Source organism: Macrosteles quadrilineatus, unplaced genomic scaffold, assembly GCF_028750875.1.
Source record: "Macrosteles quadrilineatus isolate MER2022 unplaced genomic scaffold, UCM_ALF_1.0 Scaffold_3__2_contigs__length_128488019, whole genome shotgun sequence".
In the NCBI taxonomy this organism is placed as follows: domain Eukaryota; kingdom Metazoa; phylum Arthropoda; class Insecta; order Hemiptera; family Cicadellidae; genus Macrosteles; species Macrosteles quadrilineatus.
In genome coordinates, this window is record NW_026542596.1 from 12538884 (window position 1) to 12561408 (window position 22525).

The window sequence follows — 22525 nt, forward strand, 5'->3', positions numbered from 1 at the left end:
GGCCTGTAAAAACCTGCTCGGTCCCCAAATTGGCGACAGCTGGCATGGCCAGCAAAACGTAACTTTCAGCCACCAATTAACGTATGTAATACAGCCAAAAACATCATAGTGTGGTGAAATAGTATATTTCGTACCTAGGGCCGAAAATGAGGTTTTGCCGGCTCGAGATAGTTTTTAAGTTCGAGACGAAGTCGAGAACTTAAATCGATCGAGAGCCGCAAAACCATTTCGGTCCGTGGTACGAACGCTATTTTTCACCACACTATACCCTATTACCACTATTCACCACAATAATAATGCACACTGATAGTCAACACAACTACAACTTTAAGGTTATGTGAAGAAATAATTTGAGGAATCAGCAAAAATAAAAATATATAGTTGCTAGGCAACGGTGACAATAACACAATTCTATTGAAATGCTATGGATTTTGATTATGTATTTAAAATGCATTCATGTTTTAAGTAAGTAAGCGGACAGCTGATTTTGCGGCCCCGGCCTGTAAAAACCTGCTCGGTCCCCAAATTATGGACAGCTGGCATCGCCAGCAAAACGTAACTTTCGGCCACCAATTAACGTATGTAATACAGCCAAAAAGATCATAGTGTGGTGAAAAAGAGTTTAAATTCGATCACCATTAAATTGACTCAGCATGCATTCAAATTGAAGATTATTTAGACGGCGAAAAAAAAAACTACAGCAAAAACTACAGCATGATAAGTCTTAAGCATGGAGCCAATCACTTTTTTGAGAATCATGAGATTAGAAGAATAGCTTGTTCTCGTCTTGTCGCCAAATGTTATCACATGTAGGTACGAATTAACTACTTACTGACGCGATTGACTAATACTGTTCAAATTACGACGAATCTTGCTGAAGCAGTACTTTGAGAGACGTTTTACTCAGAACGCACTATAAGCAGTGCTATATGCTAGAAAAATTTTCAAGAACGCCTATTACAGATTGCGCATATTTAGTTCACAAAATCTCAGACGAGAACAAATCGACAAAACAAAATCCCAGTCACCTATAACTCGATACGGTAGTTTGTTAGAGAAATCGACACCCGTTACGAAACCTACAATTGATTTCGACAAACCTTCGGACGATCCGATGACTGATGTGTCAATACGAGTTGAAAACTAGTGATGCAAGGTGATATTCGAACCCGTGACTATGTGAGCCTGTCGTATCATCATACCACCGTACTACTGGTGGCTCCTATTTCTAAGAGCCTACAACTTTTGAAATAGAGTGTTCAGTCTTCAGTCTAGAAACTCGTAGTATGATGACCCTGGCGAAGATCACAGGTGGGGTACAGTGGTAAGTCTAGATACTCAGTGTGATGAGTCTGTCGTAGATCACAGTTGGTATACAGTGTTCAGTCTAGAGACTCGTAGTGTGATGACCCTGTCGCAAATCGCAGGTGGTATACGGTTCGCTTGTCTGTGGAATTTGAAGGCCGAGTAAGTCCGGATTTGCTAATTCTGTGACCACACATTGACAAACAGGTTCCGGATATCGCTCCATCTCCTTTCATTAGACTCCTTCTCCCCCCCCTCTTTCTCTTTCTCCTTATCCTTCTCTGTTGCTCTGATGAATACCCGTCAATCGCGGATCGCCGGTATTTTATCCCTCTGGTATTTTTACCCCCTAAGCAAAGCTGACGTCACTATGACGTAGTAACCTGAGCGCTCAAAAGTTTGTTCGCGGGCGGAATTTTACCCTCGCGGATTTGGAAGTCTAATGAAAATAGACAGAGCGTGATTAATTAGATTAGCAATAAAAAACGGAATTTTACCCCCTGTCAATATAACTAGCGTTTAGACGCAATAGAGCCTTTCAATTTTATTAGGCTAACGAAAAGGATTGTGCATGTTTACTAGCGCTACTCAGCAACAAAAACCATTTATCTCTAAAAGAAATTGTTTAAAGTGCACCGGTAACTTATCCAGATAGTAACATAAAGAAATCCCCAATGTACTTCATGAAAAATTCAGGCCAGAGCAATTTTAATGCACTTGGATTGTGACATTTATTAATTCGGCTTATATTTCTTTTAACCAACGGATTATTCATCTGCAGAAGAAGTTCATTGTGCTCCTATCCTGTCTCCAAATATCCAAACACAGAATCCTTGCAATGAGAAATTCGCTAAAAGTGGCTATGGGGATTAGAGATAGTGGAGACCGTATTAAAATGAAAAAATAGTTTTTAAGAGATAAATACTTAACTTTGATCGAAATATTAGAAAACTCACAGTACCTAAAATATACCGTGGTCTGGGAAATAAATAGAATCCGACCAGGGAATGTCAGGGAATTCAGCATTTAAAATATTTTTTGTGGGAACCCTGCTGCAGTACTTAGAGTAAAAGTGCTGCTATTAAACTATACAGAAAGGCTATAGGTTATAAATGTTATGATGTTTTAAACACGTTATTGACAAACGATCTTAGGTAAAGTAGTGTAAGCAACTCACGTAATTAGCCTTTATGACACTCGTAGGAGTTTTAAAGGCACGATCCTTGGCGAGATGCCTTGACATATTTTTACTTGCGTCGTAAAGACGCGATCATTGCGTGATATATTATAACGTGATTCATATTGTGTGCAAAGTTTGTGCCATTGTTAAGTGAATTAAAGTCAGCGGGTTAAGTGGAAAGGACTTTTAGAAGATTATTTTACAAAGCTTCTCCTCATAAAATGATATCCGACGTTGGAGTAAACAGTTCGTAGAAACGAAATCAGTACAAAAACAAAAGACTTCTGGGAGACCACACTTATATAGGTATATCAAATGTAACTATAATTAAAACTCTTTATACAGGGTGTTTCGTTAGTAAACAACCAAACTCCGGGAAATGGTTCCATAGGTCAAAATAGGTATAGAGAAAATCGAGAATCAAACTTTTCCAAACTTGCTTCTTTTATCCCCAGATATCCACCAAGATGTTTACATAAATACTATCTTTGAATTGTTCCAACCGATCTTTATTCGTTCGTGTTATTCGTTTTAAAATAACGCCTGTAATACTTAGCAATTGCTCGAATTCGAGCAACAGGTACACTAGTAGTTGTATTAATAGTCAAAGGTATTAATGGTATTAGTTAACATTCGAGCCAGCTGCATTATTGATTTATGTTTATGGCCCCTACCGTAGTATCTAATATCCGTAAGGGTTGACAAATCTGGGAGGTGATTTTCTCGTCGTTGTCGAACAAGTCAGATGAACAAATAAAAAAGTATGATCAAAACAAAAACATAACCTGTAATGTTTCATTTAAAAAATGAAAAACTCTTCTGTGTTCCTTCTATGTACAATCGTTTCACTAACCAGTGCATGTTTAACCCACAGTAAGAATGTTGGGTACTTGCATGATATGAATTACATGTCAAATTCTTCTAAGTCTACGAATTTGTCTGAAGAACTACAGTACATCGTGGGGATCATCATAAAAACCATAATTCCCCGCGCTGGAGGTATAGTGTATGGCGAGAGGTCATGCACAGGCACTCTCATCACTAACAACCTGGTCTTGACACTGGCGACTTGCGTTCTCTATGACTCGGTCTCGGACCCCGACCCTGACCTTATAAGCGCCTATGAGAGACCGTACGGTTACTCTCTCAAAGCCCTCCGAGTCTACATCAACCCCAACTTCTACTCCGAAGACAGATACATCTCGAAAGCGCACGATTTCAGTTTGATCGAAGTGACAAAATCGAAACAGACAGTTTTCCCGAAGCTTCCATTTCGTCTGGATAATTTCAAAGACATAAGATACTCGTGCGTCATGGGTGGTTATGGAGCAGACAAAGGATTTACTTTGAGTAATTTTGTAACGCACAACATGAACCAAACTGAAGTAGAAATATTCACCGGACGAGCTTGCAGGGGTAGGAAGAGGTTTTGTCTTCACTTTCCTTCCATTATGCCTTGCGAATCTGATTTTGGGAGTCCTCTCATATGCGAGGGGGCTGTGTACGCATTGTATACTCCAGGTCCGACAATCCGCTTTAGAAGCCTGTCCAGCAAATGTCTCGACTTGTACATAACAGTGTTTTCGCCAGTTTATAACGTAAAGGATTGGGTATCCCAGATCATAGATGCGCCCACCTCAAACCTGGAATGGCTGAACAACCCGTGGTGCGTTTTGTTGCTGTGTTGCACCGTCTTCACTTTCATGGGAGGCATCTACTACGGGTTGGTTGAGTTTCTGCAAAAGACATTTGATCCGGCTGAGTCGGAGAATATGCCAACACAAATGCCACAGTATCTTGATGACGACAAAGAGGATTATGACATGGTGTACAGCAGTCGACATTAGGGGAAGTAGTCACTTAGAAAAATGCAACGTTGACTGATCTTTCCAAAACTATTTAAGATGTATGTGTTATGTACTTCTTATAAATGTGATAGAATAAAATGTAAACATCAAACCAATGATAAAGTTATGATCCAGTGTCTGCTAGCTCTATTAATTTGGGTAAGACAAAATAATTCATTTATTTAAGTTTAGGTGTTAGTAAGAAGTATTGTAAAGATTTGTTGAAATATCAACGCCAAGGATGTTCTAGGGTCCACAGCACAGGGAGAAGGACTAATAAGGACAAAGAACAGTTATGTGCTGGTTTTAGTTAAATGTTTATCGACATTCTTAGGACCCAGAAAACAGGAGAAGAAAATGGCTTCAAAACAGTTTAAGTCGTCATAATCAAAACTCGTCAAAGTTATCGTGTCCTTGTTACGGGAGAAGAGATGTCAAAAGAGTTCTGGTTGTCGTAGTCAGAGACACATAGAAGGTTTTAGAGTTCATAGCACGTAAAAAGGACTAGATTCAAAATACACATTGACCTTCTTAACCCACGGAGCAGTAGGAGGAGGGCAAAGGTCACAACAAGGTTTAGGTAGTAGTAGTCAAAGACACCTAGCAGTTCGAGGATCTACGTCTAAGGTCTACAGGAATAGGAGGGCCAGCGTCACAGAGCAGTGTGGATGGTCGTAGTCACAAGATACCTATAAGTTCTAGGGTCCACGCTACAGGAGGGGTAGGGCGAAGGTCACAGCATAGTTTAGGTGGTCGTAGTTACAAGACTTGTAGCAGTTCTAGTGTCCACGCTACAGTAGTAGGAGGACCAGGGTCACAACATACTTTAATACTTTAATACTTTTCTTTGAAATGGCAACCATACAAAGTAGGTATTTTAAGCCAAGTATGGATGGAGATGAGTGTATGATGAGTGGCGTGATCTTGTAGTCTTGTTAGTGACTAAGGCCGACATATTCCCTAGACACAGCTGTTAATTAATAGTTCTTGGTGGTCATAGACACAAGACTTGTAGCAGTTTTAGGGTCACGCTACAGTAGGAGGAGGACCAGGGTCACAACATAGTTTAGGTGGTCGTAGACACAAGACTTATAGTAGTTCTAGGGTCCACGCTACAGGAGGAGGAGGACCAGGGTCACAACACAACATAGTTTAGGTGGTCGTAGACACAAGACTTATAGTAGTTCTAGGGTCCACGCTACAGGAGGAGGAGGACCAGGGTCACAAAACAGTTTGGGTGGTCGTAGTCACAAGACAACGTACGGTCCAGGCGATGGATTAATCTGCATTCTGCAGCCGCCTCGTGTTCTCGTATTGACGTGTAATTATCATAATCAGTACTTGCTTTGGTCGACTCTATAATTTGCCATTTGCTTTTCGCAATGCTCATAAACTTCATACGTGCTGATAAATTTGACTTGATTTAAAGAGGGCCAAGGCACGAGGAGGATGCACACGAGTCGTGGTTGGACATTTAGATTGTGTGTTCGGTCCTCAATAACCTCAGGGGATGTTAATGACTCTTACGTACGATCACTTCCCTGTTATGTGTGTCCGTTAGCACGATAACTCGAGCAAATATCATCCGATTGGTAGGTACAAACGTGTACACCTACGTTTATTCGACTGAGTTCGAGATCCAGCATGATCGGACTATAACCGGGATTAATGGGGGGTTTTATGGGTTAAACATTTGTTTTCATCGTTTTTGTCCCTCAAAAAATAAAATCTCTCGAAATTTCTCTCCAAAACCATTTTGTAGAGCTAAAATACAAATAATTGTTCCTACAGACGCCCGACAAAGTATGCTTCCTTGCACAGATTATAGTACAGAAAGCCTTAGGTACTTTGGCGCACAGTTTTTACTTTGGCGCACTCCATTATTCCAACCAAACAACAAAAAACAGCGAGCTTTTATGCACGTAATCCGAGTACGCTTAAAAATAAGTTGGGAACACTCACAGATATTATCATTATGACTACGTTCAGCTAGCGCAGCGTTTCCCATTTCGTTCCATATTTGGATTTATCCTAACCTAAAAACGTGTCGTACAGTGTTTGAAAGACTAATCTATACTACTATATAAAAATCTAATGGTGTCTGTCTGTATGTGTATTACTAATAGGTGGAAAAACTACTCAACCAACTGGGCTTAAATTTTACATAAATATATCTACCATACCAAGGACCATTCAAAGACTATTCGCACTTCGATACCGACCGTGGGCTTTGCCCCTTTGGGTTTAAAAGTTCTGAGGTGAGGATTTTAAAAGTAAATATTGATTGGTCTCCATGGCTGCAATAAGAATACTCACAATGTTTACATTTACATTTGCTTTGACATTTCAATGTAAACAATAAGAACTGCCAAATTGCATATTTCACAATTTAAGACAGCTGATCCAATGAAGTTAAATAATATTTCACACAATTGTGTGGTTGGTTTATTTAATCAAAAAATTCATCAAAGATAATTTCTTCAAAAACTATGTCAATGATTATAGAAATAAAAAAAATATTCTAAAAGCGTTGCTGTATCAACTCAGCTGCTTTCGATTCTTTAACTGACTTAAGTGTTATGAAATAGTAGTTTACGCAACGATTGCGTTAAGTTAGTCTTTACGACACGAGTAGAAAATTTAAGGCACGAGCCTTGGCGAGTGCCTTAAAAACTTCTACGAGTGTCGTAAAGACTATTAACGCGAGTTGCGTACACTACTTTAGCTACGACCGTTTTTTAATTACTAAAAATCTGGGTTTTTATTACTAACAATCACTACTCATAACTTCCTAGAGAGGTTATGTTTTCGTTTATTGTCATATTCACTGAAAGTGATGCAACGACTTATTGTATAATCAGCTGATTTCATGTAATTACGTGTTTGTAAAACTTTGTTAAATAATACGTTACTTTTTCAGGCAATAGGTTCTGCTAGCAGCATTCTTACCATAAATACTGTATCAGGTACAATTAGGGAAATATTGCATATTTTTTGGACAACTGAATAATATAGTGAAAGAGTTAATTTACAGTTAGATCTCAGCATCGAATATGTGGTCCACAACGAGTTGGGTGAAAAAGTGGTTAAGAGGTTTTCAAAATAAACCAGAAGAACATTTTCATTTATCAATTTAACCTTATTTTGTTTCGTCCATTTAATGAATTGCTGGTATGTAATTGCATATGGTACCTTTGTTTTGATTTTGGTGGCAAAAGATTAGCACAAACAGTTTGTGCTCTCATTTCCATCTCGTCAACATCACTTTCACTAACTGATATTTTAAAATCAACCTTCATTTAACTTCCACCAACTTAGGTTAAGAATACGCGAGTATCAACAGGAACAAGCCGGATCAACAATTAAAATTGTCAACTGATCAGATATTACAATGAAAAAAAGCGAGAAAGCCTGGACAATTTGATACACTAAAAAGAAAACTGAAATAAAGTAGAAGAAATATGGATAATGTTTTTTTTTTTTTAGAATTGATAATCGTTAATTATGGACAACCTAATGCGACCTTTGTAGAAAACACTAAAAAACAAGATCAGCTTTTGAAAAATTATAATATTTATAAGAAATGTTGATTATATCGAACTGTTATGTAGTCTACATTGTGAGTATTTTCTTAATCTTTGAATTCAGAAATTATCACTGTTATTCGTTTTAAAATAACGCCTGTAATACTTCGGAATTGCTCGAATTCGAGCAACAGGTACACTAGTGTAATTTAGTTTTAAACAGATTTAAGTAAAAAAACAAACAGGCAAATTTTAAATATTTGACTAAAACATTCTATTACCATAGATGAAGTACTTCATCTATGCTATTACTCTCCCTGTAGCAGCAAACCCAGGTACTTGTTAAACCTAATATCATTTAAATAGATTTATGCCCAAATTGAAAATCCAATCAGGGAAATATGGAAATTCACTTAGTCTGCATGTTTGCTGCGGCGGGGATATTATATTTATTTATATAGATTTAAGATGTCTCTATAAAAAAAACACCAAGTTCAACTTAAGATTTTAATTTTAAAAATTAAAATGGAACCCATTTTGATAATTTTAACTTTAAGCCAAGTTAATTTGTTCTCTCATATTGATCTCTTTTGCCTTGAAATACATACCAAGTTAAATAAAGATCGGTTGGAACAATTCAAATATAAAGTATTTATGTAAACATCTTGGTGGATATCTGGGGATAGAAGAAGCAAGTTTTGAAAAGTTTGATTCTCGATTTTCTCTATATTTTGACCTATGGAACCATTTCCCGGAGTTTGGTTGTTTACTAACGAAACACCCTGTATAAAGAGTTTTAATTACAGTTACCTTTGATATACCGATATACGTGTGGTCTCCCAGAAGTCTTTTGTTTTTGTACTGATTTCGTTTCTACGAACTGTTTACTCCAACGTCGGATATCATTTTATGAGGAGAAGCTTTGTAAAATAATCTTCTAAAAGTCCTTTCCACTTAACCCGCTGGCTTCAATTCACTTAACAATGGCACACACTTTGCACACAATATCAATCACGTTATAATATACCACGCAATGATCGCGTCTTTACGACACAAGTAAAAATATGTCAAGGCATCTCGCCAAGGATCAAAACTCCTACGAGTGTCGTAAAGGCTAATTACGTGAGTTGCTTACACTACTTTACCTAAGATCGTTTGTCAATAACATGTTTAAAACATCATAGCATTCATAACCTAGCCTTTCTGTATAGTTCGTCTATTTTTTCAGGGTTAGGTGGGCTACTAATAGCAGCACTTTTACTCTAAGTACTGCAGGGTTCCCACAAAAATATCTTTAGCCTAAGTGCTGAATCTCCTGACATTCCCTGGTCGGATTCTATTGATTTCCCAGACCACGGTATATTTTAGGTACTGTGAGTTTTCTTATGTTTAGATAAAAGTTAAGTATTTATCTCTTAAAAACTACTTTTTTATTTTAATACGGTCTCCACCATCTCCAATCCTCATAGCCACTTTTAGGGAATTTCTCATATAGGGAATAAGTTATTACTGCACGTCTCATGGTAAGACCTAGGAGACCCAGGATCGATTTACCATTTTGTTTTGGCAAATTTGTTTATTTTGTTAACTAAGCTAACCAAACTTCTATATGCGGATTAGGGCCAGAGTTGGCTGGTTCTTCGTTTCCCTCGTTTAACGCTTGGATTTAACCTAACCTCAAAACTTGTTGTATTTGTATATTGTTTGAAAGATTAATTATTTATATGATATATAGTAACTGTAGGAAACATATTGGACTTTGTTTTAAGTTAAAGTGCCTGCCACAAACCGCCGTAGAAATATAGTATATTAAGAAAACTTTGTTCGAAAAAAGAAAAAAAAGTAAACTATTTGTTTGTTAGCCTTATATTGTATCAATTGGACCTCACCGACAAGTTTTTTTAACTTGGTGAGGCCAAGCTGTTGTAATTTCCATAATAAATATATTTGAATTTGAATATAACATGTACCGCGAGCGCAAAGTGCCACTTCTCACACTAGTTACTCAAATATCTATTGAGTAACTGCAAACGTCGACGACAACTTTGAAACAGCTGATTTCCAAGACGAGACAATGTAGCACAGCAAAACTATTTAAGAATTCAGTAATACCAACACCAACCTCATTTTTCTACCTCTCCTGGTCATATTTGTATCAGTATTTGAAACTTACACCATTAATTTAGGAAAACCCTGTATGTACAATGCGATCATTATTTTCTTAACACAAGAAAAAATATTTAAAAGAACGTGAGTATTTTGTAAGAAAATTGTGCTAACCCACAACAATCTTTAACCTGGATTAAATACTTTATAAACCGCAAATTTCTTAGCTATGAGAGAGCTGTATGACCTACTCCACAGCAGAGGTGGAACAAACAAGAACAGCTGAGCGGCAATTATACGAAATAATAGTCCCTATTTATCAGTGCACTCCAACTCGTAACAACAAATGCTTTCCATAGCTGGAGATGGTTTGCGTCTAGTATGATGAGTTCACTTTTCTCATTCTGGGTCTCGAGATGAATAAGAAAAGCCGAATCCTGGCTGAAGCTAACACTCACGTTTACTAGGTCGACTGAGGAAAAGCGAAATTGTTTTAGCATTCCCTGGGTAAAAGTGCAGACGGTTTCATTTAGTCCAATATTTACTAACGGACAATAAACTAGGTCGTTACTGAAAGTTGGTCTCCAAAGAATGGAGAAGCTAAAGAGCTTTTACATGTTGTTTCCTTAACAGCTGTTTGTGTATGTGTATTTACACTTGAGAGGTCATTGCATTCAAGGAGTGTTCACGCTGTTTGAAATGTACACCACTTGTTTGAACTAGCTGCTGCATACAAGCACAAAGATTATACCCAAAATTACAGCTGTTCAATGTAATAATAGTATATTTTCACCAATAGGGCCTAAAGCCTCTACATTATATTATTTTAGTTAGTTAAATTCTCTTGTTACTGGATATTTAAATATTACGAGAGGTCGTCCAGTGGTCGAAACTCGACCAAAAATATGTAATGTAAACTTACTCACTTCTCTATTTTCACCCCACACTGTAAATAAAACATGTGATTGGAGTTTCTTCCATTTGTTTTGATTTTCTGGTTATATTTCGTTGTTATTTCGTCAACAGCATGGCAATGCATAAGATCCATGTTAATTTTTTCAAATTTTTAAACTCATTTTTTGTGCTTATCTTTGAGCCTATTTACATTTATAAAGGGATTCTGCACACCTACAGGAAAATAGCTTTCTAACGGTATGCGTAGATTTACCCCACGATGCACACGAGCTGAGAAAAAAGGTTTTAAAGAAACATGCTTGCCTATTAATATATAGATAGATATTGCATTCTTATTTATTTGGTATTTCATTTATATTTTGTATTCTTGTATTTATATTTTATACTTATATTTTGAGTGAAACTGTTATATGATTGCCACCATAGAAGACGGACATTTTTCCCTTCTTATATTTATTTATATATTGTAATACTCTTTTTGTCATTATTTTTACATGATTAATGCTACAAAATAATTGGCATGTGCTGTTTTGTAGCATTAGAAAATAAAATAAAATAAAATAAATAAAAAAATAAAGTGACTTTTTTCGACGGAAGCTCGAGCTTTACGATCGAGGTCTCAAATTTAGCATATTTTGCCACATAAATTGTCAAAGAATAGAGTAGAAAACTAGGTTATAAATTAAAATACACTCTGTAATCATCTCATTGAACTATGATTTATTTGGGTAGAAAATTGGCTACACTGGTCTATAGATAAGACGTCTACTCTAAACGTAAAGGGTAAAACGCACACAGCAAAAGCTAGGCCTACATTTAAATATGACAGAATCATTAGAGACATTAGCCCCGGATCCTCCAAAAAAATACACAGGATATTGACATACCGTAGATTTACCATACTCCCCTGTGTATTTATTTGCCATCGATATCGACCAACTGAAGACCATTTAACGGTTACTTCTGTAAGGTTTAGAGGTAGAGTGCTGCAGAATCAAATAACCCAAATTGCAAGTAGTGGTTTTGGCACTGTTTAACAACAAAACAAGCTCATATGTTGGCATCCCTGTTTTCTGCACTTCATTGCCGATCAGCTTAAATGCATTGTTACAGAGTTATCTATGAGGTGTGTTATTTGGGATTTATTGTAAATAAGATTCAACATAAAGTTTTCGCTGGCTCAAACAGAGTTTGTATTGTGGGTCTACTTTTTTTATTTTATGCAGATCCGGATTCCTTATATGTTTACAGGTCTATGAACAGTTGATTTATTAGACACTGGTATCAAACCTGGAAACTTAATCATTTGTTGGTATAAAACCAATCCTTTACTTTTAACGAATGTTTCTACAGTACTAGGCTACATAGTCTTTGAGTTTGTGGAAACACCATGTTGAGTCTTATTTATAGTCTAATCTAATCTAAACGTATGCATTTTAGGTATTTTGGAGGGGGGGGGGGGTACAGGGTGGTCCAGTAACGCTGGTCCAGATGTCGGCCATTGATGGTCTCGTGCGCCACCTTGCTCCAACTAATCTTTAACGGCGCCTCACTCCTGCTAATGGTTCCCCATTCACTCTACTCCAGACGAGTCGGAACACGACACGACATGTTCACACTTATCACCGGCAATTATTAACTCTCTCTCCGAAAATGTTTGATCTGTTATAATCATTTCTTATTGATGGTTGCAATATGGTGTTCACCACACTACGATGTTTTTAGCCCTTTTACAAACGTTTCTTGAACTATTGGTGTCTATGCCACCTGACATCGTTATTTGGGGACCGAGTAGGTTTTTACATCTCTTGGGCCGAAAATCAGCTGTTCGCTTACTTATTGACACATTAATCCTATACTCTAATACGAGCAATGTTTGCTTGTATGTATGTATGTATGCTTGCTTGCTTGCTTGCAAACAAGATCTCGAAAACGGCTCCGACGATTTTCTTCAAATGTTGTAAATAGTTTATTTCTGGCCTAAAAACGAGTTTACTGCAGTTAGAACTGCCAACAAAAATCTAATTACGTAGAAAAATGAAACTGAAAATCACATTTTTTAACATTAGTCTTATGGGTTGCTAGGTAACCATGTTGGTTGAATTAAATAACAAGGAAAAAGTAAACAAAAGACTTGAAGTTGTAGCATTTGTTCATAAGCCAACTACCCACAGTATACTAGCAAATTGCAAATACAGTACAAAAGGAAAAACATCACTTGTTAATATTTAGCAAAGATTATACTGAAGATTACTCGATAAATTGTAGTCAAGGGTAGAAGTGCGAAGTCTGGAATCTGTTTATGGCGAATAGATTAAGGTATCTGCAATCCTAAAATGCTATGGGAAGGGAAGGAAACAGGTCCGCGACGTAGGAAGTGGTGAGAGAAGTATTAAAGGCAATCATAAAATAATATGGGAATGGAGGGAAAGAGGTCCGTGACGTAGGAAGTAATGAAGGAAGTAGTCAAGGCGAGTAGTCCGGAGAGTGGGAACTGTTTATGTTGATTAGATTAAGGTATCTGCAATCCTAAAATGCTATGGGAAGGAAGGAAAACAGGTCCGCGACGTAGGAAGTGGTGAAGGAAGTAGTCAAAGCGAGCTGTCCGGAGTGTGGGAACTGTTTATGACGATTAGATAAGGGTATGGGCAATCCTAAAATGCTATGGGAAGGGAGGGAAACAGGTCCGTGACGTAGGAAGTGGTGAAGGAAGTAGTCAAGGTGAGCTGTCCGGAGTGTGGGAATTGTTTATGACGATTAGATAAGGGTATGGGCAATCCTGAAATGCTATGGGAAGGGAGGGAAACAGGTCAGTGACGTAGGAAGTGGTGAAGGAAGTAGTTAAGGCGAGCTGTCTGGAGCGTGGGAACTGTTTATGATGATTAGATTAAGGTATTTGCAATCCTAAAATGCTTTGGGAAGGGAGGGAAACAGGTCCACGACGTAGGAAGTGGTGAAGGAAGTATTCAAGGCGAGCTGTCCGGAGTGTGGGAACTGTTTATGACGATTAGATTAAGGTATTTGCAATCCTAAAATGCTATAGGAAGGGAGGGAAACAGGTCCGCGACGTAGGAAGTGGTGAAGGAAGTAGTCAAGGCGAGTAGTCCGGAGTGTGGGAACTGTTTATGACGATTAGATTAAGGTATCTGCAATCTTTAAATGCAATGGGAAGGGAGGGAAACAGGTTTGCGACGTAGGAAGTGGTGAAGGAAGTAGTAAAGGCAAGTAGTATGGAGCATGAGAACTGTTTATGACGATTAGATTAAGGTGTCTGCAATTCTGAAATGCTATGGGAAGGGAGGAAAACAGGTCCGCTACGTTGGAAGCGGTGAAGGAAGTAGTCAAGGCGACCGAAAACGAACTGTCACTGTCCGGAGTGTGGGATCTGTTAGTAACGATTAGATTAAGGTATCTACAATCCTAAAGTGCTATGGGAATGCAGGGAAACAGGTCCATGACGTAGGAAATGGTGTAGGACGTAGTAAAGGCAAACCGTGTGGAGTTTGGGAATGGATTTATGTATCTCCAATACTAAGACTGCTTTCAGAGTGAACTAATGATTTTCCCCGAGCAAAGCTCGGTCCCCAGGTACTGCATATTAAATACACAATCAGTATCCATAGAATTGCAATAGACTTGTTAGCGAATTTCCCATATAAGCTATTACCGTAGTAGCCTACTCATGGTAATACCTGGTCCCGGGACCGATTTACTTTTTGTTTTGAGGTCTCTAGAGACAAAAAACACCATCCGTTCGAATTCATATATATATAAATTATATATATATAAGTTATATATACAGGGAGCGGCAAAATGATCTGACGGTTTTCTTTGCTGCCCTGTCAAGTGAGTGATTAGCGTAGGGTGGTGGGAATAGAGGCGTTACAAAGCCAACGTGTGAACATTTTTAGTAGCCACGGAGCCGTGGGACAGCTGAGCACCATGACTTTGTAGTAGAAGTGTTTTTAAAAGTGGCAATTCCTGTGTAGCTGTTCAGTACACGTTTCAATGTGGGTCAATGAAGAAAAGTCCCAACTCGAAACACCATTTTGCCGTAGGTGGGTAACTTTAGAGCTACTAGTTCAGCATTGAAACTAAAATCTGACTACGTGGTGTGAAACTAAAGAGAGCGAGAAAGACTATGTGGCGTGATTGAAAGTGTGATTCGTCACTCATAATGACAACTTTGTCATCACTACTTGTTCTGAAAAAGAGATGCTTTTTGCATAACCACTGACCTTCAACTGTTGCAGTTGCACGATTGCCATTTTGTATGATTGAAAATGCAGATGGTATTGTAATACTCTTCTACTGAGCGGCCAGACAAGTGCAGAGGTGCAGCTTATTTACGTTTAGGCTGCTGAGGACTAACTTCCACAGCGTATCTCACTCTCTCGGCGCTCCCTGTTGTCCGAGCTGACATTGGACAGCCTGTTGACTTTTTTCAATGCTATACTAGTAGCTCTGAAGTTACCTACTCACAGCAAAATGGTTTTTTGAGTTGGGACTTTTCCCCTTGGACCCATATTGAAAAGTGTACTGAACAGCTAGACAGGAATTTACACTTTTAAAAACACTTCTACTACAAATACATGTTTCTCAGCTATCCCATGGCTCCATGGCTACTAAAAATGTTCACACGTTGGCTTTGTAACGCCCCTATTCCCACCACCCTACGCCACTCATTCGCTCGACAGGGCGGCAAAGAAAACCGTCAGATCATTTTGCCGCTCCCTGTATATATAACTTACTGTATATGTCATTTTTTAAAGGCATGAAACAATGTGTTGATATACAATCCATAGATCACACCGGTTATCAAAGCAGATTTAAGTCTTCAGAAACCCCTGTAACGAGAGGTGTGCCCCAGGGATCCGTTCTTGGCCCTGTGCTATTCCTGCTCTTAAATCATGTCCCCTCATGTGTAGCTCAAGGTAAACTGTGCCTTTTTGCAGATGATACCTCCCTGACACTATCCAGCCCTTCCCTATAGAGTCACTCGAGCAAATGGCATTCCTCGAGGCGAATATCTTGCTTCAGTGGTTTGATGATAACCTAAATCAGTAATGTAGATGAGCTGTTGGGAGTGCTGGTGGCTTGATTTATTTGTGTCCAGTTTTATTCTAAAATAGGTAGCCTAAACTTACAACATTAACAAATACTGTAATGGGAACGGAATGTCTAGTTCTGTCAGTGTCAGTGGTCAAAGGTCAAAGGTTAAAAAAAAACTTTATACTCCAGTACAATGGTCCTCTTCTCTTCTTTTGTATTTCACACTCTATCTTTCTGAACCATGAACCTGTCTCAGTCTTCGCCCATGTATACTCACAGTGTACTCTATTTACAGGCTGGTATTGCAGAGACGGGCAACAGTGACATATGGCCGCTAGAGAGGCCAGAGGGCATGCCTGCCATACAGTCACTGGAGGTGATGTGTGGTAAGGATCATATGGACGTCCATCTCTCCTTCACACAACCCTTCGAAGGCATCGTCTCGTCCAAGGGGCAGTACGGAGACCCGAGATGTGTCTATGTTCCTCCGTCTACCGGCAAGACCTTCTTCTCGTTCCGCATCGCGTACGCAAGATGTGGCACCAAGCCGGACCTGAACGGGCAATTCTACGAGAACACAGTCGTGGTCCAGTACGACAAGGATCTGCTAGAAGTGTGGGATGAAGCTAAGAGATTGCGGTGTGAGTGGTACAACGACTACGAGAAGACGGCTTCTAAGCCTCCCATGGTGATAGCGGACCTGGATGTCATACAGTTGGACTTCAGAGGTCAGTTTGAAAATAACCAATATAGAGCTTTTTTGAGTATGAATGTGGAAATAAGTACACTGAAAATTTTCAGTGCCGAAAGTTCAAAAGCACAAATTTACTTGTCAATTTATGTAATCAAAATTCTTTAATTTTCCCATTGATATTTTTTTTACTCCTGCACCAAAACTGCATATCTGCTATTGGTTGGCTTACTGTTCACCAAACTGCAGACTCTACTTCTAATAAACAACGGGTAAACTCTTACTTACGATAATATCCAGAGAATCCTAAACCAAATTGCTGATTCATTAAAACCTTCCAATTGGGAAGAGTGGTTAATTTAATTCCTACAAAAAATTCTAAAGTAGGCCAAGTGAATATATCTATATAAATAAAATTAGAGTTTTGTCTGTACATTGCTTAGAATAATGAACTTTTTGGTTATTTTTACATTTCATAGGTCAGAGAAACCGAATCAAACCTTATCTCAATTTCTGTCTGTCTGTCTGTCTGTCTGTCTGTCTGTCTATCTGTCATTCTCTTGGTAACGCTAAAATACGCACTTTATTACAACTACTCCTCAATAACTATAGCACTGTCCCGCCTGAAACTTATTTTCCAAATACTATACATATATGAGATGGTTTTAGACGTATTTCATCGAATATGAGACAGTTAGATATTTAACAGTAAACCCTTGAAAATCAAGTTTTTGTCGATTTTTGACGTGGAATTTCTGGAAGCCCATGTTAACCTTATGAGAAATGAAATTATTGAATCTTAACAGCTGTTTCAATTAAACAAGTTGGTTCTGTTCTGTGATGTTCAATAGCATTAAAGTTACAAGGATTACCAACAGGGTGCAGCACTAGCACTATTATTTCTTTTACATTTATGACAACAGCTAATTTGCAACCTGGAGGCGAGTGAGCGTAGCGAACGAGCTAACCTGAAGGCAAGTGAGCGTAGCGAACGAGCTAACCTGAAGGAAAGTGAGCGCAGCGAACGAGCTCCAACATACAGGTGAGTGAGCGTAGCGAACGAACTTCAACCAGGACGTGATTGAGCCATGCAAACGAGATCAGATAGTAAAAATAAAAGTAAGCCTACCGTTATAGGATCGACCGGCAGACACAGAGGTAATTTAACCTTTTATTGATTGTCATACCGATCCGGAACAACAAAAAACAACATAAAATGAAGCTATGTATAATAGTTTGGCCAGCATATCTTAAAATATGCAAACCAACTGCTGTTCGTTATATAAGAAGGTTTCAACTGAATATTATAAGATCCCCGTGCGTAGAACGGGTACACAGCTAGTTTCTAATAAAGGTAAACATTATCAGGTTATTATAAAGTTAACAAGGGAAATCTGGTGCCCTTTGATAGTCAATGATATGACACTAGACCTTGCTGTTATATTTAGTCGAATGCTGTTTCAGGAGACAATGTGGACTGTTGGATGGAGATCCAGCATGGTAAAGGCCCCTGGGCTCCTCCTGTTAGTGGGATCGTGCCTCTGGGATCCACCCTCACCCTTGTAGTGGCCATCAATGATTATCGGGGTGAGTTGTTCATCAAAGGCCTGTTTTCTTACTAGTTCCTTTACCCATGCTTGGCAAAAAGAGAGAACAATATTAATTCATTTGTTGAAAACAGTTTGATTTAAAATTTGTGCAAATCATTTGGGTGAGTGAGAACACCAATTTGCGTTATCCAGAATGAATGATACAAACCATCCATGATATTGCCAGTTTCTTTACCCCTGCTTCACAATGTGGACTTCAAACCAACTGTAAAAATAGTTTAGAAGTAGTTACATTCCAAGAAACAAAAGATACCAATTAAAACCATCTGTAAAATTTCTAGTAGCTTTATCTGCAGAAGGTAAGACTACTTGATTAGAACGTAGTAGACTAATGGGGTCCTTGTCTATACATTTAAAACAGTAGGCCTACAATAACACACCCGTCATTGATTATAGGAACAATAATCATCTGCACAAACTTATGTTTTGTAACATTCTCTTTGGTTTTATTCTATCAACTATCAACCACTATGTGGCAGGATAAAAATAAAGACTTCAAAGACTTTGTTGAAATATAAACACATACTCGTTATTGTAAATATAAATAGAGAAAAAGTATACATTGTTATTTTTAATTTTGGTTATTATAACACTACAATACCCATACCTATGGAGTCTACAATATACCTTCAGTCCGGAATCAAAATTCCAAGACAAAATTTCAGTTTTCACTTTGGAGATTGATAAATTTAAGCAAAGAGCTAAAAAGGGAAATTTACTGAATAAGATTAATGGTTTGTAGATTGTAACTTACTCCAACCAGAACAAAGACAGTCGTCTCCCATTGTTAAGTCAACTTGTGAGTCTGTCCTCACAAGTAAGTCAGGGATTTTGTGCCAAACCCTCCTCTAATGGTATGTGGTTTTGGATGGACCAGTACCGGGAACAGAGTTCAGTTTACTTCAGAATAGTTTTTTTTTTATTAAGTACCTTTTTTACCATTACCCATCGTAATAAAACAGACCATCTTCTGTTCCATTTAATCTCAGTGGGTTTAAGATATCCTGTGGAGAATGTGGGTACATTTGCCAACATAGCAAAATAAAACATGAATCATCAATTTCCAGGAGAGTTTGACATGAGGGTGAAGTCCTGCGCAGCTTCAGACGGAGGCGGCCACATCATCCAGCTGAGCGACGAACACGGCTGTGTCCTGCGACCAAAGATGATCAGCAGATTCTTGAAAGCAAGAATAGCGGACGAACGTGCATCAGTCATAACATATGCTTTCTTCCATGCCTTCAAGTTTCCAGACGCCCTCAGCGTTCACATTAAATGCAAAGTGGAGATCTGCAGACACGGATGCCTCGACCATTGTCAAATAGGGGATGAAAGCTACGGAGAGAGTGTTCCTCAGGAGACCTACAGACCGTTGGAGAGAAGAGACCCGATGCAACAGAAGCCGACACCTCCGGAGAAGTCGGAAGTCCCTCAAGATACCTTTGGCGACCTTATATACGATGACATTTCCAACATCGGGGACGATCTGATCAATAAGCCAAAGCCGCAAATGAACGTCAACCACCCGGAGGCTCAGCATCAAACTGCAGGCAAGAACCCTGCACCCATCAGGGAAATTGTGGACGACATTCCTCGGCCTTTCCATGTAAGTATCACAAACTTAATTTGATGCTCTAGATTTAGGGAAAATTATTTTGCTTATTAGTGTCTTAAAAAGGTAGACTTAAAAAAAAACACTGAAAGTAAAAATACATACATTACTCTATAGTACAATAATGAGGCTAAATGTTTAGTACAGTTTTTACCTTTAGCAGAATAGATCACAACGGAAAAAGATTCTGTGACCTTCTCCTTAGAGGAACCTGTTTGGGTTCCAAACTTGTTAGGTATTTCTGAACAAAATCTGAAGTTTTGGATACTGAAGTACTCATCCCACCTATGGACCAACTGTAGCCATTTAATCAAATTCAAGGAGAAGATAGTTGATAGTTGTACCTATAGAAATTTACTGGCCGGTACTTCCGGAAGCCAATAGTATATAAGGGACGCCATTTTTTATTCTTGTAATTCGCCTATTGGGTCTTATGATGATTGGAGTGTCCAATCAAAATCGATCACCACTTACCATCTTTCATTATGTATTTACCGTCTTGTGAGTCAACAGTATAAGTGTAAATATATTATTACTAGTGTTATTGGACGTATATCTTTTTTGTTTTTTCTTATAATCGATGTGACATAAAAAGAAGCTATAATTTATAACCAGTTTGGCTTGCTTAAAAAGTTGGCGTATTCAACAGAAATTAGGAATTAATATCAGCATACTGTATTCGTTTGTGTGTTCAACTATGTTCATGTGTGTTCTAACTTGCTATACAACTTAACCATCAACATTTGCAGGAGCCCCAGATCAGACCAGCCGGTGGACATGAGAGGTTTCCTCATGGTCCCAGGAACCTAGACACTGATTCAGAGCCTATCATAGGTACACTGACAGTGTCACAACGGCGGCGGCGCTCCGTGGTGGTGTCTGACCGCAAGGTGCGCAGTGCAGACGTGGGTGTGAGCGGACTGTACGAGGTCATCTCCGAGGCAGACTTGGCGTTCACCCCGGACTCCAAGGCGGAGGCTGTCACAGTGTTCCAAGGCAGAATCAGAGAGGAGGTTGTGTACGGGATATGTCTCCCAGTGCCGGGGTTCAGTGTCTTGTTCTTCCTGGTGGCAGTCTCATCTGTCGTGTCAGCACTCGTGGCTGGCTCCCTGCTGTACCGCTACCGAGTGCAACGTGAAACACAGCAGCTGGCCGCGCAACAACAACGAGCGCGACAACCCGACAACACCGTCGTACTCAACTCCCTCACTGGCTGGATGGCCCTGAGACTGCTACGAGCCCGTGCGCAACCGACACCGCAACAGACTTGCGGATAGACAGCTCAGTGACAAATGCTCAGTTCAAGTAATGTGTATTGTGCCAAAGAGGTTAATTAGTTTACTGTATAAATATTTGACAGTTGATGAAACTAGTTTTAAGACGTCTGTTATTACGTTTTTGTTATTGTTATGTTGTTGTGTTGTAACAAAGACAGCTCAATTAATTTATGTTTTACGTCATTTAAATGTTGGTGCTCTTATAAAGCTTTTAGGGTAGTTTTTGTTAAGTTTTGAATCTTAGCCTAGTTAGGTAGGTTTGAAACGGTCTTTAGACTGCCGTAAAATTAATCAAATTTAGTGTAGGTCTAGAAAAGATGGAAAATAGATTCACGCTTCCTGCAAGTTATGTAAGTTTTTAATGTAAAAAATTCTGAGTTAAGTATAAACAACATTCACAAAGCCATAAGAACACTTCATATGGATGTTACAGTACACTCCTGATTATCGGAGCCCCTGATTATCCTAGGTAATTTTTGGCCCAAATATATATTTCAATTTCCAGTAGGAAAACAACAATTACTTTATTATAGTATGTTTCTATTCAAGGAAACCTAAAAAAGCAATTAATTTGCGATTTATTGAAACAAATACAGTACATGGAATAACCATTAAGTATTATTTTAACGTTAGAATGAACCGCAATAACCTTAAGAATAAAAATTACTGTATATAGTACAGTACTAGGTTGGCCGGCTACCTACGGAAAACTAAACTGGACGACTGCAGAACATAAACAATAGCAGTGTCAGTCTTCTTCATTGTATGATGTGTTTGATGTGGACATTATTGTGTCAAGTTATAGATCAGGTGAAACTACAACGAAATGTAATTTTATGCTTTTTAAACTAGAAAGATCCGTATTAGGGTTTTGTTTTAAATAATGTAGTATAGTATATTGGTTTATCATAATTACAATAATACTGTGTTTATAAGCTTTTCTAAATAACTTCTCGATCAGCATTGTACGTGTTATTAAATTTACTTACCGTAAAGCTTTTCAAGACGATTGAAGAAGTTGAACTTGTTTGTTGTGTTATTTTTTTCTTTAACAATACAGTACTATGTTATTTGGAAAAAAGGTTGCTTCAAAATTACATATATCATTTTTCATTCGCTATGAGTTGCTTGAAGATATATTTTACAAGTATTTGACCTCATAATAAGGTACCGTAACCCTAACCTCAAAATCTATGCAACCTCGGTGTTATCCAATATTCTTGGTAACCGAGGTAGCCTTGGTCCCAACAACCTCGGTTAATCGGGACGTGTACTGTATAAAGTAACTAATATTATTTCTGTGAATAAAAATTTTAGTCATTTTAAACAGTAAGTAAAAATTAGTACACAGGAAACAAAAAAAAATTATACATTTTTTACAACTTAAGTTTTTTTTATGAATATGG

At 38.3% G+C, this 22525-nt stretch overlaps 1 protein-coding gene across 1 annotated transcript in view; it reads left to right on the plus strand.

Moving 5' to 3' along the window:
- Nucleotides 1-22231, plus strand: part of LOC128988966 (uncharacterized) — a 77014-nt gene extending 54783 nt beyond the window's left edge. The window contains exons 3-6 of the mRNA XM_054410775.1: nucleotides 16225-16657; nucleotides 18085-18207; nucleotides 19298-19836; nucleotides 20592-22231. Of these exons, the coding sequence (XP_054266750.1) occupies nucleotides 16225-16657; nucleotides 18085-18207; nucleotides 19298-19836; nucleotides 20592-21119 (1623 nt within the window). The 3' untranslated portion in view covers nucleotides 21120-22231. The remainder of the gene's footprint in view (nucleotides 1-16224; nucleotides 16658-18084; nucleotides 18208-19297; nucleotides 19837-20591) is intronic.
- Nucleotides 22232-22525: the final 294 nt, after the last annotated feature.